We start from the raw sequence: 27,904 nt of genomic DNA, 5'->3' as shown, positions 1-27,904 counted from the left end.
CAGATACTTCTAGGAAATGCACAGATGATCTCACTAGTAATGGCTGTTCCTTGTCTGTCCCCAGTGTTTGGTAATGAGCTATTCTGTCTCTGTACATTGGGGTGTTTTCCTGGCCAAGGGTCATTGATAGATCCAGTCTCCCCCCCCCCCCCATTTTCTTTTTCTTTTTAAGATATATTGCTAGTGGCCATAATCCCTGTAAGTTAACTGCATTATATGGAGATGGCAGACAAAGTGGGAGGAGAATATGGAAGGAAACAACGTAAAATGCATAATAAATGCAATAGAATTCCAGAAGTATGGGATAATCCTGGGAGATAAGGAAGTTACAGAAGGTTGTAGGAAACTTTCTTTTTTAAAAAAAAACCCCATGGTCACATGAAATTATTTCTTTCTGCTCTGTTCAGTTCAAAGAAGAATAGAACAAATAAGTTTAAACAGGTTAGCAGTTTGTACGTCTGTGTACAAAAACATGGACACACAGGCTAGTCGTCATGTTCTTGTTTCTAACTGCTTTTGCATACAGCTCGTCATCAACACCTGTTTCTGGGTTGTTGCTTGAATTAGAGCAGCTTCCTCAGTCTTGAGCAGGGTGCAGTCTGACTTGACTGTTCCTCAGCAAAGGAGATAACAAATGTATCTTAAGAAAGGACATTTTCAATCTATGTTTAAAATACTTTTTGTACCATAGGATTTTCTATGGTACACTTCATTACATCTTTTTTATACCGAGTCACAACGGACAAGAGGTTTAATAAACTGCTGGGGGAAAAGAGAGTCTGAGGAGCCAGAAAAGAAGTTTCTGGGACAGAAGTTGCAGGTAACTCACGTTTTTTGCCTTTCCCTGCTGTGTGTGGCTTGCTTAGTTTGCATGAGTCATCTGGAGCTGTCATATAGTCCCTTTATGAATTGCGAACACTCTCTGCTGTGATGCATATTATGGTTTGAATTGCATGGATCAATCAGAAAGGAAGGCACATGTGTGCTGAGAGCGGATTGTCCTGCCTGTGGGCCAAGAGGTTAGATTAAGTGACCTTCTGGTCCCTATTCAGTTCTGTGATTTGGATGAGGAACATCATGAAAACGTCTTTGACACCTAATTAAATGGTACTGCATAAAACAACACTCACAATAACAGCCCCTCCCTGAGTCATGCGACTTCCATCAAACTGCCATCTGAGAAAGAGAGAGAAGGTAAGGGGCAGCTAATGTGTTATTGTGTGCGCATATTTCTGTAATGAACTTTGGTGTATAGCATGCTACACTTCTTATGCAGCCACAGCTAAGGTTAGAGTGAGTCAGGCACCAACTTCCCAATGGATTTTGTTAGGGTAAACCTGAATCTCTCGTGCCATGATGACTCATCAACACTTGTCCCACTGGGGGCCCCTAATTCAGTTAAGTAAATTGCACACATACGTATATAGTTTATCTTCAGGCTGGGCAGCATTATTATTATTATTATTAATAATAATAATAATAATAAATTTAATTTTTGAGTCGCCTATCTGGCCGAAACCACTCTAGGCGACCCACCCTTCACCATGAGGTCCCAGGGCAGCTTACAACAGTTTAAAACACATCCTTAAAAACCATTTAAAACACCTTACAATCATAGATATCAGAAAAACACCTTCCAAAATGGGCAGCTTATCTCTCCGGCACATATTCCATCTATTTCTACCACCCAAAGAGAAAAATATAAGTGGCTTCCTATCTGTTACCTGGTTTTGACATTCCCATAGCAACCCAACCTCCAACTTTGGAGTACCAAGCTCACCCATCGTTTGTAGTCTCACAAGTAGGATTTTGTTAAAAGATGAGTAAAAAGGCTGTGACATGAAAGGGACGCAATTTCCTGTCTGTTTCTGACAGCTAGAAAATAAGGATAAAGGCCCAGCATGACTCTGAGGTTGTGTGGACATGATCCAATCTCAAAGGTTAGGTATTTTTAATTATATAAAGAATAACAGGCGGCATTGCAATCGGCTGCATTTTAAATATAACGTAGTGAAAGGTAGCCAGCGTCAGGCTGAGGATAATGGAGAACAATTGGCCATGAGATGAGAATCCTGATATTTAGACAAACAAAAAACAAAGAGGTTTAACCAAATTGGTGGCTCAAATGTATGCAATAGGTAAGAGCATTTCCAGGCAGCTGCTGCTCCTAGCAACCGTAGTGCCAAGTGGGAAGGTTGTGTGTGTTTCTTTAGTCTTTCACAGACAAAGCACCAAATAGTGTGAGGATTTGGCACTAGGGCCACTGTCTGAGTAAATCTGAGGGTTCAGCGAGTTCAGGTTTGTGAGTGAACTTTGTGAAGGTCAGTGAATGTGGCATCCACATAAATTTTGGTTCTTTTTCAGCACTATATTATGGACTCTTCATAATTTCTGCGGGGAAAACCCCTTGCTAAATAATACACATGTCTGGGCAGACATTCCCCACAAACTGTATTAATTTGCTATAATTGTAACAAGTTATAGCCAGAGGTAAAACTAGCTGGTCTTTGCACCTTTCCCCGTACAATTTCTGTTTGCTTTCTTTTATAAAACGGTGGCTGATGCATGTGGACACCCACCCGCATGAGTCTGTCTTCAATTCTGTTTGCATCCTTGGCTTTTCTCTGGGAAGCAAGGTGTTCCTTATGTAGAAGAGCCCTAAGGCTGCATGGGGTGGAGGTTGGGCATAAAGATCACAAACTCCAGCCCCCTGTTTTCTAGCTCACGGCTCATGCAACTCAGCCCAGAATCCACCACAATCCCAAAACAAGAGCAAAGAAAAGTGTCTAAAACGTCGACTGATCCAAAATGCAGCAGCTCCATTAGAACTCGCGTCACCCTTGTTCCAAAATAGCTGCATTGGATGCTTGGCCAAATTCAAGGTGCTCACATGAGTGTTTAAAGACTTGAATGACTTAGGTCCCAAACATACAAAAGACTGACTCTTTCCTGACAGACCTTCTTTCGTGTCAGCAGAGAAGGCCCTCTTTGTAGTTCGTATGCCCTCTGAAGTTTGGGAGGGGGTGTGGTCAAGGAGAGGGCATTCTCTACAGTAGCTCTTAAGCTGTGGACTTCCCTCTAGGGAGGGTGTAAAGACAAGGAACTTGTGCTGGATCTGGTGATGGAAAGGAAGTGCAGGGATTTCAGGTGGGGCATCACATGATCAGAGAAACAAGAGGTGAATGGTTTTGGTGGAGAGTGCTGGATGAACTTAGAGGACCATGGTCAGTCAATAGAAGATCAGACAAGGGGAGATTGTAGGTCAAAGAGTAACAGGGTGTAGATCAGAGGTTTTGCCAAGGGCGCAGAGAGGAACGGCTGTTTTTTTGCACTGTAGTCAAGGGAGAAGCAACATGATTTGGCAACGGGGTGAATATGTGGGTCAGAGCAAAGGGGGGGAAGAGTCCAAGAGGAAAGCCAAGGCCTCATGCTTGATCAACAGACTTTCACTATTTTCTAAGAGGGATTCAGCCTGATGGCAACAAATTTAGGTTTGCACAATTAAAGTGCTCTGGTGTAACAAATACAAAAAACTGGACTTTTTGCAGTAAGGAAAGTGACAGGAACATGCACTGGAAAGTGTGGAATGACCATCGATTGATGGGAAGTCACATAACCTCCACATAAACAAATCAGGATGCTCAAGAAGCAGTGAATGTTATGTAAGCAGCATGCAAGCTTCCTGGGAGGCCCCACATAGAACACATTCCAAGAATTCAGTCTGCACTGTGAGTTACCAGACCACAGACAACAGTGGCCAAATCATCTCCGTCTAAAAGGAGCCACAGCTGGGGAACCAGCCATAGCTGACCTGAGCAATGAGGTTGGATCCAGGAGTAACCCCATCTGCACTTTCCAAGGCACTCACAGGACAATTCCCATGGCTGTGAGCATCCCCTCCCCCCATTAACTGCTGTCTGAAAACTGCCCCAAATATAGGAGTGGAACTCTTCACTGCAATGCAGCACTCTCTACCTCCCCAAGCCACTCCAGAAGGATACCATGATCAGTGGTATCAAGAGCTGCAGAGAGGTGAAAGAGAATGAGCAGGGTCCCATCCCTGCCATCTCTCTTGGCTATTGTCATCAACCTGGTCAAAGAGGTGAAACCTCTACAGGTATGACTTAAATGAGATGGGTGTGACTCTCAGGAAAGCATCCAAGGTCCAAAAGGGGCCAGAGCTCACCTCAATGGCAGGTTTTGCTTCGATGTCAAGGGGTGCAGTAGCTAATTGCCCATACAACACTGGTAGTCCTCTTTAACTTGTTTTTATTTTATTTTTTAAATTGTGTTTTTAAACTGTTTTTGTGTTTTAAAATTTGTATATTTGTTTTTATTGTTTTTAATTGCTGTAAACCGCCCAGAGAGCTTCGGCGATGGGGCGGTATATAGATGTAATAAATAAATAATTAGCATGTTCCATCATCCCCGAGATGGTTCCTTTCTTTGAAAACCACATCCTTCACAATGCAAAGTTCAGATCAGTAATCTGAACGATCAGCCTCTGCTTGAGTGCAAAGAAACCTTTAAAACAAGTCATCCCGGTTTCTGATTTCTTAGCGACATGAACTTAGACGATGACACGAAGTGGCTCGAGTGGGTAGCCAAACAGTTTGAAAGTATCGCCGGTGATGATAAAGAGATCAACTTGGAAGAATTCAAAACTGCTCTCAAGGTGAAGGAGGCAAGTGTCGTCAAGTGGGGTAGGAAACCAGATTGGGCTGAGGACTGCAGCACTGCAGCTATGTTTTTGCTCTGAATGACTGCTGTGCAAGGAAAGGTTACTAAGATATTTGACTTTTGCCCTTTCTTTGGGAAGGGGTTTGCACATATAGATTTGTGTACGCGTACCTCGAGATGCTGAATGGGAATTGGGTGCAGAAGGAGGGCGACTGGTGGAGACAAAGAGGTCAAGGGTGCAGGAGGCAGCTGAAGATCAAAGGTAGTGTGGGTAGGCAAAGAGCGGCAGAGAAAGAAGGGCAGAGGGACAGTTCATTGGGGGCACGGGGGTGTCCGGAAGGGACTGGATAAGGAAAGGAATGTTGGGAATGGGGGGGGCTAAGTGAGAGAGGGTCCGGCTTTCATATCTTCAATTAAAATTGCCAGCCAAATTCTTGTCACTAATATTACAAGGATTCCATTGCTTCTCTCCCCATAATATTCAAGCAAAGCCTAAATGCAGACCAATAAGAGCTTGAGGATTTGATTTACGCTACTGGATTAAACCCCCTCATTTCATTTTGGAAACATTTTCACCCTCTCCTATAGTCCTTTTTCGCTGAGCGGTTCTTTGCCTTGTTTGACTCGGATGGAAGCGGCACCATCAGTTTGGATGAGCTACTAGAGGCCTTGAAGCTGCTGATGCACGGAAGGGAAACAGACAAACTCCGGTTCCTCTTCCAGGTTTACGACGTGGATGGTAAAATTTCCATACAGCACACTTGCTCACTTGTATTTTGTCAAAACAAGGTTTTGTTTTTCGGATCCTTACTGTTCTGCCCAACTACAGCACCGGAAGGCAGTAGCTGCCAACACTCTTGGCTTGATCCATTTACATGGAGTGGTGGAGCTGCAGGAACGTTTTCTTATCAGAGATCTGTGCCTTTTTGACTGCTTGTATGTAACAGACATGCAGGTTCCACATTTTTTTCACAGATTTATTTCTGCTCTCGTGCCGGCATAATCTGGTTGCAACTCACTGTATCCTGAAATAAATCTTCAGCAATTGGCTTGAAACGTGATGATGTGGAGGGCCACAAAATGTGTCAGAGCTATTACAAGACTAGCCCAGTATGTCCAAATCCAGTGGGGGGGAAGGCAATGTTTTCTTCTCCAACACATAAAAATGGTTATGAAAAAAAGCCCTCCATTTTTTTTAGAGGCAGAAACACTGTGGAGTCAGTCTCAGCTCCAGGTCTTTTTTTTTTGGGGGGGGGGAGTCGGTCATTAGGCAAAATGCCCCCAGTGGAAGAGCTTCCTCTTGCTTGCCGCTCTGTCCATGTCCTTGTCCTTTCCCTCTGAGTCCAACCCACACCACTGGGCAACAGGAGAGAGTAAGGCAAGTCGGAGCTGCTGCGGCTTTTCCTTGCACACCTGGCAGGTGAACAGGCAACAACAGGAAGGAGCGGAAGGAAAGAAAAGAAGGGCCAAGGATGTCTGGGGGGACGGGGGGATAACAATAGCTGGCCCGTTTCTTGGACGTGGGCCCCTGCAGGTCCTAACTCCTCCTGGCTAGTGTCCTGCAGTGTCTTTGTGAAAATGTGTGGGTTTCTGCATTTGCCAATCTGGTGGTGGCTGGGGTTAATGGGAGTTGTGGCCCAAAACATCTAGAGGGCACCAGGATGGCCAAAACTGGTTACCAGCAAAGGAAGAGTGGGGGTAGAAATCAGCTCACGTGGTCTGGGCTGTTCACAAGCTGTGGCGGCTCCATGTCAGTGGGGCAGTGGAATCCGCTCTGGGTTTTAGTCTGAACTTCCAAGGAGCTGTCCAAGGTGCACCTTGGACAGCTCCTTGAAAATTCAGACTAAAACACGGAGTGGATTCCACTGCCCCACTGACATGGAGCCGCCAGCCACCACTGTTCACTAGACAGAGTTAGCAGACACTCCAGTATCCAACAAACTCGGAGCCCGTTGTTCTGGGCTATTACTCAGCTGTGTCTGTCCAGTCACTGCATCCAGTTTACAGGCTATCCAGATGTCAGTTCTTTCACTAAGACCACATTGACAACCCTTCCCCAGTTACCTCTAGGAAACCTGTGCTTGACGTTCAGAAGGCTAGCCCTTTCTTTAGACAGGTTTGGTGAGCAAAGCTGTTGAATGGTTTAATTTATTTAGGACACCTGTATGTGGCTTTTCAAGAAAAGGTTCTCAAAGCAGCTTACATGATAACAGGGCAACTCTTAAGAACACTCTGAACTCTGAAGTTCCATCTTCTCTCTTCCCTGAGTCTTGGGATGGTGGTAATAGCAGCTCCTGGCTCTTGGAATCCTCAAGGTCGAAGAGACTGATGGAGGTGCTGGTGGAACCGTGAGGTGGAATGTCCTCTCCCTAGCCTCTCTTGCCATTATTGTTGCCTCACGGCCACAAAGAAATAGTCCACAAACCTTGGAAATGTGCTATTGCGCACCGGGCCTGTGTAACTCAAGATTTTAGCGTCCAAAGAGGGCTAGGACTTCTCACCTGGGCAGATGGTATCAACATACTTGAACCTGGCGAGCTATTCCTCTTGGTCTGTGGCCCCTTCCTCGGTAGGGTCCACTGCCACAAAGGTGAGGCCTTAAATCTGGACTGTTGCAGTTTAATTTATTTGTCGTCAACTGGAAATCCTCTTTCATTGTAGGCAGTGGGTCCATTGAACCTGAAGAACTGCGCACAGTCTTAAAATCATGCCTGAAGGAGAGTTCAATATCTTTGCCGGAAAAGAAGCTAGATGACCTCACAGTGGCTCTTTTTGAGTCAGCTGACTCTGACAACAGCGGGTCCATCACCTTTGAGGAGCTCAGGGAGGAACTGGAGCACTTCCCAGATGTCATGGAGAACTTAACTATAAGGTACTCCCTTTAAAGCCTTCCCCAACCTGGGTCCCTCCAGTTGTTTTGGACTACAATTCCCATCACCCCCAGCTTCATTCAGCCATGCTGGCTGGGACTGATGGGAGTTGTAAACAAAGAAACCAATCAGCTGAAGGCCTTCATAAACAAGTTTTTGTTTTTTCAATCAGCTGCCTGAAATAACACAGTGATGGGAGTACTTTGGTTGGTTGCCTTAATTTTCTTGGTTTTTGAAAGCTGTGCATCCATCAGGCCAAGCACTGGGGCCAAAGAGCACAGTAAATAGTAGCTGCACTTCAGGGAGTGTACTAGCCAAGCTGGTTGTGTATGTGTTGTGTGCATCTCCTGATAATTTGGAGAAACCCTGGACTTTTACTCTCCAAGCCATTTGGAAACAACCTAGTGGCCAGCGTGACACTGGCCCGTGTGAAACAACCTACTGAAGTGATATAGTGACATAGTCCTGGCTGGGGACAAGAGCAGCCGTGTGGCACTTCCTAGAGTATGTGCTGGCAGAGGTTTATGAGAGTTGCAGCCCGATAGGTCTGGAGGGCACCATGTTGAGGATCTTCAATCTAAACAGGCAATTTTCATCAGCAACCTAAGACACATTTTCATCTTTGGCACCTTTAAATGTTCTTTCCAGTACCTACAGTTTAGAAATAATTTCCCCTCCCTTCTTGCTTTCTAGCCTAAGAAACCAGCTCTGGGAGCCTGCTTGAAGGAACGCCGCACCCTTTCCCCTCAGCCACAGCTGCTTGCATTCTCTTGAGGACGGGCTGCATTCCCCTGCTACAGCTCAGCTCAGTGTAATTGGAACTCTGGAGCTCGCTGCTGTTGTCAGCTGTCATTGCAGTGGAAATCTGCTGTGGCTTGCAATAGTGAGGCAGGGAGGACACAGGTTTCCTTAGCACATTAAAAAAGCAGCAAAGCATCTTGTGGCACCTGAAAGATTAACACATTTCTCCTGGCAGAAGCTTTCATGGATGAGAACCCATTTCATCAGATGCACTCGGTTGTGGGTTCTGCGCTGCCCCACAAAAGATGGCACAATAAATCAGTTCCCGTTTTTGAGGTGCCACAAGACTCTCTGCTAATTTTGTTGCAGCAAACTAGCACAGCCATTCCTCTGGAATTCACAGTAAATCATTGGTCGGAAGAAGAAAAGTGCCTTTGGAAATAGAGAAGGGTTGTGTCTCTGGCTTTGCCGTTCGCTGCTTCTTCGCTAGAGCCCTCTAGTGCTGCTGTGGCGTTGCTTTTCTGCAATTAGCTGGAACCAAAATCAAAACGGAGACTGCACCCTTTTTTATGGCCAACATCCTCTTTTGTTTACTCATAAGTAGGTCTCATTTATCAAAGATTATCCGCATCCTGGATTTAAAGTTTCCTTATCGCAGGTTCAGCCTGTTTGGTTTTTTGCTTCTGATGAGAGCAGCTGGAAGATTAGCAATGTATAGACTCTCTGAATTGCCCTAATGTCAGTTTCTTTTTCCAAGCCAGTGTCATGCTTAGTCCTGGCCTGGTACCAAACGCAGAGTCCCCGGAAGACAAACCAGCCACCCCAAGGGTTGAGGACCTTGAGGAGTAAGCAGGGTCTCCTGAAACCAATGCTGAGGATCCCCATGAGGGAACATCTGGCTAGAGACCTGTGAATGGAGCTGTCGGAGGAGGAGGAGGAGCCACTCCTCCCTCCCTCACAGTCCTTGAGAATCCCATCACCAAACATCTAGGTAGATGCTTCATGGTCTCTCTCTGTCTCTCCCTCCCTTGCTTCTCACAGTGCCTCAAGCTGGCTAAAGCCCCCTATAGCTCCAAGGAAGACCCACGCACCACGCTACCTGCGCCCAGCCTATTGGCACAACAACAGGAGCAAACTTATTTTCCTGGGCAGCTATGTGTGTGTCAGCATCCTCCTCTTCACCTTTGCGGCGCTAAAGCATGTTGACTCTGGGCTCTGGATAATGCTGGCAAAAGGTTGTGGGCAGTGCCTGAACTTCAACTGTACATTTATAGTGGTGAGTAACGTTCCACATTCGCTGTATATGTGCTGATACGTTAGGTCTACAGGAGTGGCCATGGCGGGTCAGAGCGGAGGTTCAGCGAACAAGACAAGAACAACTGTAAACCAGGACACCCAGGGACAAGGGTTCATTCCCTCTGTTTGTATTCCACACTATTTCTTTAAGACTAATCAAAACCACTCCCTCTAATAAGTAACTCGGGGCCTCTCCGGGTGCCATTTCTATTGCTCATTCATTATGAGTCGTGCTCATCATGCTCCTGGGGCAGTCACATATGATTCTGCTTTCAATACTCTTTGTGCCTGCAAAAGCTTCGGGTCAGTCAGACAGCCTCAATTCCAGTCAGTGCATATCCCATAACTTCCTGTTGAAACCCTGTAACTTTTTGTATCACAAATGTTCTGGTTTGTTTTTGTTCTGCTTCTGTTGCACTATAGCCCCTCTGGACAGCATCGCAGAACAAACCAATGCCGAATAAACTCACCATTAATGCATTATTATGGTGTCAAGAACATGTTCTAGAATACACCACAGTAAAGGATCAGCCTGGAGGGGCCCTCAGGTGGTCCCAGGTGCCAACAGCATTGTAACCAAATTGGGGCCACTGAGAAACAAGAGGGAGATATTGGCATTCTTGGAGGGGACCCTTGCAAAGTTTCAAGAAGTACCACCTATATTTAACACCATAAGGGGACAAGGAAAAAAAAACATTTTAAAAAGCGGGGAAGAGGCTGCTCAACATCTTGAGTGTCAGCTGAAAAATAAAAACAGAAAAATGGGATGGGAAATGAAATGGAGTATCCTGGAGAAAGACATGGCTGGCTCAGCCACCAGGATACTCCATTCCATAGCACTATCTCCAGAACCCTGGACAGGAGCATTTTGTCAATCCCACTTGTTGATTTTTGTAGTAAAATCTTGCCTATTGTTGCTTAGGTGTGCTGCTTCTATGGCCCATAAACATTTGAAATAAATAGATTTGCCTAGTCCAGCATTCTGTATCTGACAACGTCATGCTCATGATGGTGGTCATTGTTCTTGATTTTGTCCAGGCACACATTGCTGCTATTTTCATTCATGTGTTGAAATGTGAGGAAGCTTAGCAGTCATGGAATAAGAGGAGAGGTCCTCTTGTGGATAAGGAATTGGTTAAGAAGCAGAAAGCAGAGAGTAGGAATAAACGGACAGTTCTCCCAATGGAGGGCTGTAGAAAGTGGAGTCCCTCAAGGATCGGTATTGGGACCTGTACTTTTCAACTTGTTCATTAATGACCTAGAATTAGGAGTGAGCAGTGAAGTGGCCAAGTTTGCTGACGACACTAAATTGTTCAGGGTTGTTAAAACAAAAAGGGATTCCCAAGAGCTCCAAAAAGACCTCTCCAAACTGAGTGAATGGGCAGAAAAATGGCAAATGCAATTCAATATAAACAAGTGTAAAATTATGCATATTGGAGCAAAAAATCTTAATTTCACATATACGCTCATGGGGTCTGAACTGGCGGTGACCGACCAGACCTCGGGGTTGTAGTGGACAGCACAATGAAAATGTCGACCCAGTGTGCAGCAGCTGTGAAAAAGGCAAATTCCATGCTAGGGATCATTAGGAAAGGTATTGAAAATAAAACAGCCGATATCATGCCGTTGTATAAATCTATGGTGCGGCCGCATTTGGAATACTGTGTACAGTTCTGGTCGCCTCATCTCAAAAAGGATATTATAGAGTTGGAAAAGGTTCAGAAGAGGGCAACCAGAATGATCAAGGGGATGGAGCGACTCCGTTACGAGGAAAGGTTGCAGCATTTGGGGCTCTTTAGTTTAGAGAAAAGGCGGGTCAGAGGAGACATGATAGAAGTGTATAAAATTATGCATGGCATTGAGAAAGTGGATAGAGAAAAGTTCTTCTCCCTCTCTCATAATACTAGAACTCGTGGACATTCAAAGAAGCTGAATGTTGGAAGATTCAGGACAGACAAAAGGAAGTACTTCTTTACTCAGCGCATAGTTAAACTATGGAATTTGCTCCCACAAGATGCAGTAATGGCCACCAGCTTGGACGGCTTTAAAAGAAGATTAGACAAATTCATGGAGGACAGGGCTATCAATGGCTACTAGCCATGATGGCTGTGCTGTGCCACCCTAGTCAGAGGCAGCATGCTTCTGAAAACCAGTTGCCGGAAGCCTCAGGAGGGGAGAGTGTTCTTGCACTCGGGTCCTGCTTGCGGGCTTCCCCCAGGCACCTGGTTGGCCACTGTGAGAACAGGATGCTGGACTAGATGGGCCACTGGCCTGATCCAGCAGGCTCTTCTTATGTTCTTAACTGAGGCTGTCAATCTGTGACAGCTCCAAACAACTGGGAAAGTCCTATCCCTGTTGCCCTTAAGATTCGCTGTCAGACTGTACAGTTCTGGGTTAGAGGAACTAAACATCTGGCTTGTTATAAAGCAATTCTATGTGCTTGGTGAAGACCATCTTCCTAGTGTGCATAAGCACATGACTTTCCCTGAAGAATCCTGGGCACTGTAGTTTACCCCTCACAGAGCTACAATTCCCAGCACTCTTAACAAATGACAGTTCCCAGGATTCTTTGGGGAAAGTCATGTGCTTTAAATATATGGTGTGTATGCATGCAGTCCTAGAAGCAAGCCTGATGCCGATGCTGTTGGCTCTTGGCTGTTCAGTTAACTTCTGTAGGTATGTCCTCATTCCTTAAAGGTGCTGATGTTACGCCGATGTTTGACATGGCTACGGGCCACCTGGGTTGCCAGAGTTCTGCCTCTAGACCAGAATGTCATTCTGCACCAGCTAATGGGCTACGTGGTGGCGGCTCTAACAGTGGTTCACACAGGGGCTCACGTGGTCAACTTTGGTAAGTGTCAGGGATTTTTAAAAAATTATTTAATTTAATTTAATTTATTTATTATTTTATTTATATCCCACCCTTTCTCCCAGTAGGAGCCCAGGGCGGCAAACAAAACACTAAAAACACTTTAATAATAAATAATAATAATAAATTTTATTTCTAGGCCGCCTATCTGGCCGCACAAGCGGCCACTCTACGCGGTGTACAAGATAAAGTAAAATACAACATACAAACTACATAACAACCCAAGAACTACAATATAAAACGAAACCGAACCCCCATAGCTAAAACCAATGGCACCCAAAAGAAAACAAAACAAAAGACAAAACCCCAGGCCAGCTCAGCCAGCCAGCTTATGTATCCCTCCAAAGAGGGACAGGTGATGGGAATCAGTCACAGCTGGCTGGGTGCCTGGGACCTGGTCCTGCAGGAGGCACGTCTGCCAGGCAGCAGTCCCACTGGGAAGGGTGGTGGAGGTGGTGTTCCAACAGCAGCAGCAGCAACAGCAGGCTCTCCTTCCCTGGGTGGCGATGTTCTCCTTCTTCCTGCAGGCACTGGGTCTCCCAGGCCACGTCAGCCAGCCGGCTTATGTATCCCTCCAAAGAGGGACAGGTGATGGAAATTAGTCACAGCTGGCTGGGTACCTGGGACCTGGTCCTGCAGGAGGCACGTCTGCCAGGCAGCAGTCCCACTGGGAAGGGTGGTGGAGGTGGTGTTCCAACAGCAGCAGCAGCAACAGCAGGCTCTCCTTCCCTGGGTGGCGATGTTCTCCTTCTTCCTGCAGGCACTGGGTCTCCCAGGCCACCTCAGCCAGCCGGCTTATGTATCCCTCCAAAGAGGGACAGGTGATGGAAATTAGTCACAGCTGGCTGGGTACCTGGGACCTGGTCCTGCAGGAGGCACGTCTGCCAGGCAGCAGTCCCACTGGGAAGGGTGGTGGAGGTGGTGTTCCAACAGCAGCAGCAGCAACAGCAGGCTCTCCTTCCCTGGGTGGCGATGTTCTCCTTCTTCCTGCAGGCACTGGGTCTCCCAGGCCACCTCAGCCAGCCGGCTTATGTATCCCTCCAAAGAGGGACAGGTGATGGAAATTAGTCACAGCTGGCTGGGTACCTGGGACCTGGTCCTGCAGGAGGCACGTCTGCCAGGCAGCAGTCCCACTGGGAAGGGTGGTGGAGGTGGTGTTCCAACAGCAGCAGCAGCAACAGCAGGCTCTCCTTCCCTGGGTGGCGATGTTCTCCTTCTTCCTGCAGGCACTGGGTCTCCCAGGCCACCTCAGCCAGCCGGCTTATGTATCCCTCCCAAGAGGGACAGGTGATGGAAATTAGTCACAGCTGGCTGGGTACCTGGGACCTGGTCCTGCAGGAGGCACGTCTGCCAGGCAGCAGTCCCACTGGGAAGGGTGGTGGAGGTGGTGTTCCAACAGCAGCAGCAGCAACAGCAGGCTCTCCTTCCCTGGGTGGCGATGTTCTCCTTCTTCCTGCAGGCACTGGGTCTCCCAGGCCACGTCAGCCAGCCGGCTTATGTATCCCTCCAAAGAGGGACAGGTGATGGAAATTAGTCACAGCTGGCTGGGTACCTGGGACCTGGTCCTGCAGGAGGCACGTCTGCCAGGCAGCAGTCCCACTGGGAAGGGTGGTGGAGGTGGTGTTCCAACAGCAGCAGCAGCAACAGCAGGCTCTCCTTCCCTGGGTGGCGATGTTCTCCTTCTTCCTGCAGGCACTGGGTCTCCCAGGCCACCTCAGCCAGCCGGCTTATGTATCCCTCCAAAGAGGGACAGGTGATGGAAATTAGTCACAGCTGGCTGGGTACCTGGGACCTGGTCCTGCAGGAGGCACGTCTGCCAGGCAGCAGTCCCACTGGGAAGGGTGGTGGAGGTGGTGTTCCAACAGCAGCAGCAGCAACAGCAGGCTCTCCTTCCCTGGGTGGCGATGTTCTCCTTCTTCCTGCAGGCACTGGGTCTCCCAGGCCACCTCAGCCAGCCGGCTTATGTATCCCTCCAAAGAGGGACAGGTGATGGAAATTAGTCACAGCTGGCTGGGTACCTGGGACCTGGTCCTGCAGGAGGCACATCTGCCAGGCAGCAGTCCCACTGGGAAGGGTGGTGGAGGTGGTGTTCCAACAGCAGCAGCAGCAACAGCAGGCTCTCCTTCCCTGGGTGGCGATGTTCTCCTTCTTCCTGCAGGCACTGGGTCTCCCAGGCCACCTCAGCCAGCCGGCTTATGTATCCCTCCAAAGAGGGACAGGTGATGGAAATTAGTCACAGCTGGCTGGGTACCTGGGACCTGGTCCTGCAGGAGGCACGTCTGCCAGGCAGCAGTCCCACTGAGAAGGGTGGTGGAAATTGTGTTCCAACAGCAGCAGCAGCAACAGCAGGCTCTCCTTCCCTGGGTGGCGATGTTCTCCTTCTTCCTGCAGGCACTGGGTCTCCCAGTTTAAAACATCATAAAAACAGACTTTAAAATATATTAAAACAAAACATCTTTTAAAATATTTTTAACTTTAAAAACATTTAAAAAAAGCTTTAAAAACATCTATTTTTAAAAAAAGCTTTAAAAACATTAAAAAGCAATCCCAACACAGACTGGATTATTTTCACGCTATCCTTCCGTCCTCCTCTGAAATGAAAAGGTAGACTTGAGGCTGTGAGGACTTTCCGCTTCTACCCTCCCTCTGGGATCTCTGACATATGATCTAAAAACATACTCCAGAAAGCAATCTGTCTGCCATATTTTGCACCAGCTGCTGTTTCTGAACACTTAAGGGCAGCCTTGCATGGAATACGTTGCAGTATTCTAGCCAGGAAGTGGCCAAGGCATTATATCACTGGAACTAGATCCATTTTCTCCAGGCAGGGGTGCAGCTGGCACACCCTCTGAAATTGGGCAAAACCACTCGCAGCCCCAGCAGCTGCTTGGACATCCAAGAGGACTCCAAAACAGGGGACTTGATTCTTCACAGGAAGGGCAATGCGATCCAGAACAGGCTGTACTCCTAATCCTGAGTGAGCCTGTTTTCTGGCCAACAGCACCTTGGTCTTGTCGGGATTGAGCCTCAACTTGTTAAGCCCTATCCAGCCTCCCACTACATCCAGGCAACAGTTTAGAACAGCCTCCCCCAACCTGGTGATCTCTATGCTGTTGCAATCCAAGTCCAAGACTGGTCGAGAACTCCCACAGCTTCCTTGGCATTAGTTAGAAAGCAGAGCTAGAGCTGGATATCCTTGGCATAGTGATGAGACCCAGCCTAAAAAAGTTGGGTGACCTCCCGCAGCACCCCTGCGCTCCCCAGCCCCTGATGTAAATGTTCAGCCTCTGCACATCTGTAAAACTGTTTCCCCAAGGCCCATACTAGCCAAACATTCCAGGAGGAGGCCACTGTCTATCATATCAAATGCTGCAGAGAGGTCCGGCAGAACCAGACACAAATCATACACCAAGGTTGTTTCAGTCCCAAAACTAAACCTGAACCCAGATCAGAAAGGATCCAGGTAGGCTGGAGTTGAGTCACCACCCATTTGCCACCAATTTTTATGGTGGGTCTATATTTGTTTGTTGTTTCATCTGGCTGCCCATTAGCTGCCAGGCCAAGTTAAAGGTTCTGGGTTTGGTGCACAAAGCCCCATACAGCTTGGGACCAGGATACCTGAAAGATAGTTTTATCCCTTATATACCCAGTCGATCACTGCACTCTGCAGGTGAGGGCCTCCTGCAGATACCATCTTATCAGGAGGTCCCTTCCGCACAACATAGGCAACGAACCTTTAGTGTGGTGGCACTGACCCTTTGGAATTCCCTCCTCTTAAATATTAGACAGGAGCCATCTCTGTTATCTTTTTGGCACCTGTTGAAGCGTTCCTCTTTCAACAAGCCTTTTAAGTAGAGACCTTATCCCAGTCTGCGACTGTGTTGGAAATGCTGTTTAAGGTGTTTTTAAAGGTTTTTTTAAAAAAATAATATGTTTTTAATGTGTTTTTAAAGATGTTTTAATATATTTTAAAGTCTGTTTTTGTTTTCCGACCTGGCCTAAATCTCCTGCCCATTCTCCAGTGTAGAGGACAGGATGACTTCACGTCAGAAATCATTCCAACAATGATTTCATTAAAATACCATATCGTCCACTTGTTCTCTTGTGCTTTCCCTGCAGTGTTTCCACCTTTTTTTAGTCTGCAGGAAATTGGACTTGTTTTAAAAAAGAGCAGAATAGCACAGTCTCCCTAGGTGTTAATGTCTTGGTGCTAACAGCCTTCTAAAAAGGAAACGAGGTGTGGTTTTGACATGTGCACCGACGTAGTGGGCAAACGAGCTTCCTGGTGTGCATTCACGTTGGCCCACACAGTCACTATTCTCTTTGCCCGTCGGCTCATTTTATCAGCATGTTTCTTTTTCTTTTTTTTCTTAATTGGGCTTTTAATTTGCACTAAAACACCTAATTTTTAAAACTGAAATATTCACACAAGAGTACTTAAATTAAAAAGTGTTTCTGCATACATTAATATATTGATTCTTTTTAAATTGCTGCCTGTTCTTGCATATCTGATTGGTGCCATTTCATTATCTTGTTCCCTCACTCCAGTCTCCTAAGTTGCTCTCAAACTCTTTAAAACATTTGTTTAAAGTTATTGAAACAATTGTACAACAGCATTGAAATACAAATATGCTTTAGCGCAAATCCAAACAAGGGTCTAAAATCTTCTTTTTCCAGCTGTACATTTATAGTGGTGAGTAACGTTCCACATTCATTGTATATGTGCTGATATGTGCTCTGGTGGTCTCTTCCCCCAAGCCTATCTCAGGCACTTTGATATGAACAGAACAGATCAGGGTGTTCACTCACAAAAAGCGCTATACTGCCCAAAGTCAGGAATGTGTGTATTAAGGGTGCGTGCGTGCATGCGTGTTGGTAGCAAAGGCGGAGCTCAAATGCATTTGGCTGCAAGACTTTATGGGCCTTTGTTCAAGGGGAACAATGTCAAACTTTCTATATGTCCCTCTTATCAGCCTTCTTAGACCGGCCTTCACCAACCTCATGTCCTTCAGGTGTTTGGGCTACAACTCCCATCATCTCCAGCTTGACCGATCATATTGGCTCCTCCAACATGGCCATATAATGGTGAGGCTGATGGGAGTTGTAGTCCAAAACATCTGGAGGGCACAAGGTTGGTGAAGGCTGTCTTAGAACTTCATGGTTCAAATAATAACAGAGAACAGCCTTACTGAGGTGCTAGTCCATTGCATGACCGCATCTGGCTTAACTGGCCTTCCTCTCCCCTGTAGTGAGAATGTCTCGGAACAAAGGCCGCTATCACCTTTGGGAATACCTCTTCACCACTCGGCCTGGGATTGGCTGGATTTATGGAACCGCCTCCGTCACAGGCCTCTTGCTCCAGCTCCTCATTTGCCTCATGCTCCTATGCTCAAGCACCTTCGTCCGCAAGAGCGGCCATTTTGAGGTGACATGCTTGGCCTGCGCCTTGCCTCTGTTCTTTATTACATTTGCCTTTCGACTCAAGTGACTCTTACTGGCCTATGATACTATTTTAGCTTGGTTCATTTATTTTAAATCATCAATGTGTTCTCCATCTCTTTGGATAGTTTTAACTGTATCATTCAAAATGGCTCCTTGTTTTCTCCAGTAAGACCTTCTTCTTCTTTGTAACTGGCAGGTCTTTTATTGGACTCACCTTTCTTACATCTTCATTTGGGCTTTGTTAATCATCCATGGACCTAATTTTTGGAAGTGGTTTGTCATACCTGGATTTCTGTTCCTCTTAGAGAAGATCTTCGGGGCGGCATTGTCTCACGTTGGAGGGCTGTACATAGTGGAAATCAACCTTTTGCCCTCAAAGGTTTGTTTCTCAAACACTGAAGGAAATATCTATAATTTGCTGTTCAGGGTAGAAGTGGGAGTCTGGTCGCTTACAAACAACCTGTTTATTGAGCATTCATCCTGATTTGTTTGCACAAAGTTAGTGGGCAAGTTATACAAGGTCAGTGGTTTATTAAGCTGATTTGCTGTGAGGACAGTATAGATGTTGTGTCAAACAATTGTTACCCCACACTTTCCAGTGTATTTTTCCATCACTTACCTTGCCATAGGAATTCTGATTAATATATATTTTAAGCGGGTTTGTTGTGCAAGAGTGCCAAATCGAATTTAATCCCACCCACAAAACAGTGACAGTCTGGAAGCGTCCTAAGAGCTGGGAGTTTATTGATTTATTCATTTTTTAAAATATTTGTTTACCGCTATTTTGTTAAAAGTGTCAGAATGGTTTACAACATGTTTAAAACTGCCACCGCTGTAGAATTAAACAAAACATTAAAAATACAACAAAAACAAAGGTCAATTGTTGCGAAAAAAAACATGTTCTTAGTTGCCTGCATAAGCCTGGTGAAACAGAAAGGTTTTCAGCAGGCGCTTAAAAGTTAAAACAAACGGCACCTGCTGAATCTCTGTCGGCAGAGCATTCCAGAGAACTGGGTCGACGGTAATGAAGGCTCGAGTTTGTGTTGATGTCAAATGAGCCCCACCAACTCGGGAGACAACCAGAGTCACCACTGCAGAAGATCTCAGTGATCAAGCTGGGATATAAGGGTTCAGGTGGCCCCTAAGGTATCCTGGACCTAAGTTGTTCAGGGCTTTGTAAATTAATACAAGGACCTTGGAGCTGGTTGTGCTCCCAGTTCATCTGCAAACAAGGCATTGCCGTTTGAGACTGCATTTTTCCTCTTCATGTGTGTCCTCTTTTGAAAAAAAAATCCAGGTGACTCATCTGGTGATTAAGAGACCTCAGTTTTTCCACTACAAACCTGGTGACTATGTATATCTGAATATCCCAGTCATAGCCAAGTACGAATGGCATCCGTTCACCATCAGCAGTGCTCCAGAGCAACCAGGTAGGTGGCGTCCATCCAGAAAGCAGCCTGGCTCAGGGTTGGAAGGCAAGGCATAAAGTAGCCATCATCCATCAGCCTGTCACCCTCCAGTTATTTGGGTTACAGCTCCCATTTTCCCCAGCCAGCATGCCTGGGAGTTATAGTCCAAAACCTCTGGAGGGCACCAGGCTAGCATAAAAAGTGAAGAAGTCTTGACATGTTAGCAGCCTGGTCCCACCATCTGTCTCAGAGCAGGAAGAAAGGGGGAAATAGATCAGGAGCAGCAAGGCTCTTGCAAGTCATACTGTTGTCCCAGAGCTGTAGGGGAAAAGCTGCAGCTCCAAGGAAGAGCACCTGCTTTGCATGCAGAAGGCCACAGGCTCAATCTTTGGCATCTTCAGGGCGGGCTGGAAGAGACTCTTCCTGCCTGAAATCCTGGAGGGCTGCTGCCAGTCAGTGTAGACCACACTGAGTTAGATCGACCAGTGGTCAGATTCAGTGTAAGGTACTTCTTATGCTCCTAGCAGCAACTCAGGACTGTACAGTTACACTGGAGCAACCTGCCTGAATGCTGCAATGGATTTCTCCCAGCCACTTCTGTCCCTACTGATGCCACTGTTTGTGACCCAAATTGAACACTTCGATTGGTTTGTGTGTGTCTTAAATTAACCCTGGGTCTGTTTCTTCAAGATCCTCCGTGGCGCAGAGTGGTAAGCGGCGGTAACGCAGCCGAAGCTCTGCTCACGGCCGGAGTTCGATTCCAACAGAAGGAGAAAGTTGAATCTCCGGTAAAAGGGGTCGAGGTCCACTCAGCCTTCCATCCATCCGTGGTCAGTAAAATGGGTACCCGGCATATGCTGGGGGGTAAAGAAAGGCCAGGGAAGGAACTGGCAATCCCACCCCATATATACGGTCTGCCTAGTAAACGTCGCAAGACGTCACCCTAAGAGTCGGAAACGACTCGCACTACAAGTGCAGGGACACCTTTACCTTTTTACTGTTTCTTCTTTTCAAAATCAATATTATAATAACAGAGGTCTGAAAGGGTTGCAAAGCTCAAGCGTAAGAAGGTTGAAGCATAATCCTTTCCAAAGGTCTCAAGCCCAACCCTGCCCCGGGCCTACCCAAACCCCACCCCCCTTGAGGCTGCCATAAGTAAGTGATGACTTCCTGCCTGTCAATTTGGGAACTGTGGCTTTGATCCACTTCTTCCTATGACGCTCATGGCTCACATTAACCAGGGTGGCTAAGGAGGTTTGCCTTCTTCACTGGACAGTGTTCTGCTGTGTCTGTTCAAAGGAGTCATCTGGCTGCACATACGATCCCTGGGACAATGGACCAACAGGCTATATGAATACTTCTGGCAGCATCACGAACTTCCTGACGATAAGTCCAAACGGCTAGACAGAAATGCAAGGAGGAAAAACAGGTCCCAGAAATGGGTGCAGGTTTGTGGTTTAAAATATGAGTTGCCATTACTGTGGGGTCTTCTACATTTTTTAAAATTTAATTTAATTTAATGGGTTGATTTTATGGTAAATTCTTTGGCATTGCAGTGGATGGACAGAATACTTGGGGGATGGGGCTATGGGCAGAGACACACTTACTGTTATGCCGGTTCCAGTGCATCTCCACCTCTGTTTTCTGAAAAGGAGGCACACAATGCCAGTCAAACTCCACCCCTTTTTACTCTAAAATCTGGTCAGATCAGCTCAAGTGCATTTTTTTTAAAAAAATCAGTTTCAGATATATGTCACTGCTGATTGGTAGATCACTCTGTTGCCCCTCCAGGCGTGGTCAAGGGAAATGCTTTGCTGCCGCTCAGGCAGAGACAGTGGTTGGCCCAACTCTTTGCTGTGGGTGGTCCTGAAAGGTCTGAAGTCAGCAGGGGGGAAGGAAGATGTGTCCAGCCGAGGGCAGAGTCACTTCAAAACACAGCCAGAGAAACCATTCTGTCTGCTTTTGAAGTGACTGGTGTGCCCACAGCCTGTATTGTGGGGGGCAGGGAGAGCAGAGCTGAAGGTCTGTGTATGCATGGACCTTCATTGTTTGCACACACCCAGTGAGCGGAAGTAATAGCTTTTGGCACAGAGCTTTAACTAGGCCTTTTGTGTGTGGTGGGGTGTGTGCTTTGTGCGTGCAGAACATTCAGCACGATCCATCCCTGACTACCCAGCTCTTGTCAAGTTGGGCGTGGCAGCAAGGCAAAGTAGAGATGAAATAAGGCCAAAGCAAAGAGGGTCGCAGACTGGATCCTGCGGCTCACTAAGGCATCCCCATGATTTCTTGTTTCAGAAATGTCTCTTTGGCTCCTCTGACCTGGACCAGCCTGTGGCCAGCAGTGCGGATGAGACGATTGAGATCTTATCTTACACATCCATCAAGTATCCCAGCTGGGATACTGCAAGGAGTGTCGGCGTAGCCAGCCAGTGCAAGGAGGTGAACACACAGTCCAGAAGAGGAAAGGTCCAGTTTCTCCTGGCAAACACACATACATTCCATCCTCAATATATCTGCCTCTCCCCACTCTGAAAGGCATCTTTAAGCTACAGCTATTGTTATACACAATTTGATAAATTCTGCTTGAAAGGCAAACTGATTCAAAATTCTCACCCATCCAAACAAAATGCCCATTTCCTCTGCTCCACGAAGCCTGGAGGGCAGAAGCTCTGCTTTTTAGTTCAAGAACGTCTTCTCGAGCTCGCTTGTAAGAGCTATGCCAGTGTTTAGGAACAGCAGAGCAATGTGGCCTGGCTCACATTTTGAAGGGAACCCACCTAATTCACACTTCCCAAAACAATTTGCAAACCAAAACAGAGGTATCCTTTGAAATTTGCACTTCTCTGAATTTTGTGATGCCGTTCTCCAGCCAAAAGTGTGTACTAAACATAAAGCGGCAGCAGCAGCAGCAATGTGTATGTGGGAGAAGTGTGCAGTGTGCACCAAAATGCATATAGCAGAGACTGCCATATACTACCATACCCTATATAGTAGTGAACAGGGTAAATCGCTTGCAAAAATATGTCCGTTAGAAGAAATGCATGCTAAACACTAGCACATTTTTGTGAGGACTTTTTAAATAAAAAATTGCAATCTGATGTGGAAATGAGGCAAACTGGAAAAATAACAAAGTGAGAGAAACTATAACGGACAGATCCACCCATTCCTATGCCATATTTAGGACTTTTAAAAAAAATGGAAATGACTGACCTTTTGCTAACACGATAATCTCTGTTAACAGATTTCTGACAGCCTTGGTGAGAATCGGAGACTCTGTAAAATCAAGGTAAGACCGACTCTGTGAAAGGTCTTGAGCACCAGCAGCATGCCAGGTGCTGTGTAGAGTATTAAAGCCCCCCTGCCCTGGAGATAGCCCACAGTAGAGGGCCAGACTGGGATGGAGGGAGCAGGCAACCAATACTCCACATAGTTCTGGGTAAGGAAACTCCAGATTTAGTCAGGAGAAAATTGGGGAGGGCAGCAGTTTGCAGGGAACCTCATATGGCAAGGGTGGATTGATGGAGACCCAAGTGGCTTACATTACAGACTAACAACTCCAGAAGCATGGATGAACCCCAAGCAGCAGGAGTGAGCTTGGAGTGTATCAGGTAGCCATGGAGGTGTACAGAAGTCAAACTTTGCATGGTTTAGTAAAGGGGCGGGCAGGCAGGCTCTTGGGGAAAAGGAAGGAGGAGAGTGCTTTTGGGGAACATTCTTCCTCTTAAAAATGTGCCCCCTGACTTCTGAGGCAACAGGGATTAATTCTCCCCCTCATCCAGAGTCTGATTGGCTATACTGGTGCTGCGATGAGATCATGTTCATTACACAATCCCTGATTGGCTGGGATCATGCAGTAAAGAAGTCCTTACATGAAAAAAAAACCAGTTGGCAGCAAGTGGCAATGTTAGGGTTGAATCCCTATACAAGCCAGGCCCAAATTCAGGCCAGAGTCTGGCTAAACTCATACTAGGTGAGGTGTTTCAAACTGCAGGAATTCATTTACTGAACTCCCACAGCTGTGAATTCACCCATATCTCTAACTAATAAGACTGATCACTGAAGCTCCAGAGAGCACTCCTACAGTCTCAGAGGATGAATCACAACATAGCAAACCAGCTTTGCAACAAACAGGGTAATATCAGTCTTGTGCTGTTTTCTCCCATCTCCAAAGTGCTACATCGATGGTCCTTATGGGACTCCCACACGGAGGATCTTCACTTCAGAGCATGCCGTGTTGATAGGGGCGGGAATAGGGATCACACCCTTTGCCTCCATTTTGCAAAGCATCATGCTCAGGTTAGTCTGCAGCAGATTGCAATCCATTCTTTTGCAGAATTCAGAACCCACATTTTCCCCGGTTCCCAAAACAGTTTTTTTTTAAAAGCCACTTTTTATTTGGTCGACATCTTCTGCAAGGGTATGGGCAGCCTTTTTCAGTCCGAGGGCTGCATTCTGTCCTGGGAACCTCTCGGTGGGTGGGTGGGTGCATGCCAGTGGGAGGGGGTGGAGCAAAAGTGGGAGGGGAATGGATGTGTCTCTTACTTTTGTACAGAAGGCTAAATTCCAGCCACACACAAGCAAGAGGTTACTACAGACAAAAACGTATGTCTCCAGTCTCCATCAGGGTAAGCAAGAGACCAATGCTCCCTATAATCAATTCCAGCCTCCAACCTCAAGGCAAAAGCACTCAGGGAGCGTGCAGAGCAGGGCCAGTGAGAGGTGTGGCCTGAGGAGGGGGTGTGGCTTAGAGAGAGTCCCAGTGGCCAGGCCTGGAGGGCTGCATTTGGCATCTTGGACCTCAGCTTCCGTACCCCACTGGTCTACTGTTAAAAAGATAGTATGGGTTGTATTCAACTTAGTCTCACTCAGAGCAAACCCACTGAAATTAATGAACCTTAGTTAGACATGTCTGTTAACTGCAATAGGTCTACTCTGAGTTGGACTAGTACGAGGAGCACTCTGGTTTGAAATTTTGTCTATTTCTTTTTCAGGAGACTAAGTCAACAAAGTTTACACACAAATTTTAAAAATGGTTGCAACTTTTACAGATTGTTGTTGAACTTTCCAAATAATAAGCAGCAACCATGCCTGGTGGTATTTATTAACACCAGCTGCTCAGAGCTGCTGCTTCCACCCATCTGCAATGATGCCCTATAATTTTGTTTCTTTCTAGGCACCGTATGCGAAAGCAAGCCTCCTTTAGCCAGGAGAACATGAAACTCCTGAAGGTGAGGTGATGCCCTTAGCTGTGGCTTGGATGTTGCCATAGAAAGATATTTTTGTTATCAAGAAAATGAACTAAACTTCCTTGCCTTTAGGTTGACTTTATCTGGATCAATCGAGATCAAAAATCATTTGAATGGTTTGTAAGCTTGCTAACCCAGCTGGAAATCGGTCAAGCTGATGAAGACCCTAGTGGTAGGTCACCAAATTTGTCCTTAGCTTTCTTTGACTGTGTCCCAAGCTGAACAACATCCTCAAGTGGATGAACCAGAAGGGTACACTCTGAGGCATCTAAACAGTGGATTGGATATATTTTTCAGGGGAAACTGGGCTGAATTCGCACATCAACATTGCTTACACACCACATGCACACCTTTTCTTGGTAGCGCGCCAGACAGTCTCAACTGGCTCATAAACCGGTATTTCTCCCTTCCACACTCCAGGCTTTTCCTTGCTGAAATTTACTTAAAATACCAAAATCGACAGCATGGTTCAGATGACCACGCACCATGAATTCAAAGAAGGTGTGAGGGTTCACGGGGCTGTGCAGCTAACCCCACTGCCTGTTACCACCAATGCTCCTGGCAGCCATCCCTTCTGCACATTCAGTATGCATGAGAAGCACTCTGGGTGTGCACCAATGTATACACGTAGATCTCCACACGAGGGCCAGTCAGAACCTCCCCTCCCCTGTGGAGGAGTTGTATGCACAGACATGCTGACACACCTGCAGAGACATTTCTCATGAGTGCCAGACATGATGGGGGTGGCGGAGGGTCATCACAAACACCTGAGGAGAATTCTCTGAACACCCTGCCCTTCAGATATCTTTCTGTGGTCACACCAACACCATACATTTAAAGCACATGACTTCCCCCCAAAGAATCCTGGGAACTGAAGTTTGTTCAGTGTGCTGGGAATTGTAGCTCTGTGAGGAGTAAACTGCAGTTCCCAGGATTCTTTGGGGGAAGCCATGACTGTTAAAGTGGGGTAAACTTGCTTTAAATGTATGGTGTGGATGTGACCTATGATCCTTCCAATGTGTAGATCGCTTTCTGGAGATGCACTTGTACATGACCTCAGCACTCGGCAAGAATGACATAAAGGCTATTGGCCTGCAGATGGCATTGGATCTGCTGGCTAAAAAGGAGAAGAAAGACTCCATCACAGGCCTCAAGACAAGAACCCAGCCGGGGCGCCCAGAGTGGAACAAGGTAGACTTCACCCAAGCTGCTTGTAAGATAATTCGCAAGAGACTTTCCCCCGTTCAACTGTGCTGGCTGGGTCTGATGGGAATTGCAGTCTAAAACGTATGGAGGGCACCAGCTTGGAGAAGGCTGATTTACCAACACTCTTTTACAGCAGTGGCCATAGTGTGGGCTGGTGAACAGATCCTAGGTCAGCATTTCACAAACTCGGAGGAGCTGCGATAATCCTTGAGAGAGATGACATGGCCTGCTGGTGACCCCAATGTATTCTTATGAATTCAGCAGAATTCTGAGGGACCCACTTCCTTGCTGGTCCCACGGGTGGTGGCTTCTCTATGCCTTCCACACGACCCCACACATTTTTTCTCATGGCAATAGATGGTTAGGTATACACCAGCAGGCTCTAAGTTAGCCCTACCCTCCAGATGTTTTGGGCTACAACTCTTATCAGCTCCAGCCAGCACAGCTGGGCTGGCCACAGTTATTTATGCTTTAGTAATACTACCCTGAACACACCCGATCTCATCTGATCTCAGAAGCTAAGCAGGGTCAGGCCCGATTAGTATTTAGATGGGAAACCACCTGGGAATACTGGGTGCTGTAGGCTTTTCCCAACCAGTGTGCCTCCAGATGTTGTTGGACCACAGCTCCCATCAGCCTCAGCCAGCATTGCCAATGGTCAGGAAAGATGGGAATTGTGGTCCAACATCATCTGGAGGCACACTGGTTGGGAAAGGCTGGCTTAGAGGAAGGCAATGGTAAACCACCTCTGAATACCTCTTCCCATGAAAACCCTACGAATATTCCAAAAAGATTCATAGGGTCGCCATAAGTCATAATCGACTTGAAGGCATATAACAACAAAAATCTCTCGATTAGACTACTGCAATGTGTTGAATATGGGGCTGCCTTTGAAAACCCATGTGCTACTTTCAGTCACTTGAGGGGATGCTTCCTGCCACACCATCCTGCATGTGTGTTAAGTTCTGCTTTCGAAGGCATCCTCTGGGGATCACCACCATCTGAGGTGAGGTGGGTGATGGCTGGCGGCCTTTCTTAGTTATCGCATCCTTTTTGTGGGATTTGCCCCTCAGGGGGGCTGTTTTGGTTCTTATGCTGTTTTCTGTTTGGTGCCAACCAAAGAGCTATCTGTTTTCCAAAACCTTTTAATCACTGTTTTTAAAATATTTGCTAGATTATTTTTATGCTACCTCCAAGGGCCAAAGTAGATGTGATGCAATTAGCTATTGTATTCATGATTGTTTATATATATATATTTTGTAAATAGCGGGCATGGGGCCTCCAATTTGGATTGGGATCTTGGGAGGGGGATGAGCTTTAACCCTTTGCCCCTGCTGTGGTTCTGATCTGAATTGGGGGGGGGGTTGGGGGGGGGGAGAAGAATACCCGCTATTTGCATTGGAAGGAAAATTTCCACTGGCACAAGTGGGTTTGAGTTCCAGAGTAATACAGGGAAGATCCAGGTTCAAATGCCTACTCAGCCTTGAAGCTCATCGGGCGCCCTTGGGCCAGTCACCAACTCTCAGCCTAGCCTACCCCACAGGGCTGCTTGTGAGAATAAAATAGGGGGTGGGGAGGACCTTGGAGGAAGAGCAGAATAAAGATGCAGTTTAAAAAACAGGTTGGAGATATTTTCAAGGCCCCCAGCCGAGGCCATCAGCTTCTTCTGCGGGCTGACAAGAGGCTTCACTCCAGTTTTGTTTCTCTCTTCCCCCCACTCCTCCCTGCCTCACCACCAGCTCTTTCAGAAACTGTCTAAAGAAAACAAAGGGAAAGTCCATGTCTTCTTCTGTGGCTCTCCAGCTCTTGCCAAGGTCATCAAAGCACACTGCGAGCAATTCAACTTCCGGTTCTTCAAAGAACACTTCTAAGGGGCATCTCAAGCCCATCCGGATGGGACCTGGGCTGCGTCACCAGAGGCTGGTGACATGAGTTACATAGAGAGTTGTAGAACAAAACAAAAATGTTTATGAAGTAGTTTGCTAAGACCCCCAGCAAGTTTCAAGTGGTCAACAGAAGTGTTTTTGCTAACTGCTGTTCTATTAATACTTTGCAAATAAACCTTTCTGGAGAGGTGGAAGAAGATGGAGAAAGCACAGCTGAGCAAGTTCCTTTGGGGCATCAAAGTGTGGTCTGTTAAGGGTG

The 27,904-nt window shown here is 46.7% G+C and overlaps 1 protein-coding gene and 1 pseudogene across 1 annotated transcript; both read left to right on the top strand.

The window, feature by feature from the left end:
* The first annotated feature begins 758 nt into the window (after positions 1-758).
* Positions 759-27,903, top strand: NOX5 (NADPH oxidase 5). The gene is made up of 17 exons (XM_061595736.1): positions 759-820; positions 4,561-4,684; positions 5,269-5,419; positions 7,342-7,552; positions 9,333-9,567; positions 12,285-12,438; positions 17,706-17,881; positions 18,095-18,277; positions 19,196-19,328; positions 20,607-20,755; positions 21,603-21,746; positions 22,549-22,593; positions 23,479-23,603; positions 24,481-24,535; positions 24,626-24,725; positions 25,578-25,744; positions 27,499-27,903. Exons 2-17 carry the CDS (start codon positions 4,565-4,567, stop codon positions 27,628-27,630), a joined length of 2,280 nt encoding a protein of 759 aa, XP_061451720.1. The 5' UTR covers positions 759-820; positions 4,561-4,564; the 3' UTR covers positions 27,631-27,903.
* Positions 26,227-26,345, top strand: LOC133370167 (5S ribosomal RNA; annotated as a pseudogene).
* Position 27,904: the final 1 nt, after the last annotated feature.

This window comes from Rhineura floridana, chromosome 14 (genome assembly GCF_030035675.1).
Source record: "Rhineura floridana isolate rRhiFlo1 chromosome 14, rRhiFlo1.hap2, whole genome shotgun sequence".
Taxonomy (NCBI): Eukaryota; Metazoa; Chordata; class Lepidosauria; order Squamata; family Rhineuridae; genus Rhineura; species Rhineura floridana.
The sequence above is the reverse complement of the archived record's forward strand: the minus strand, read 5'-3'. Positions and strand labels throughout refer to the sequence as shown.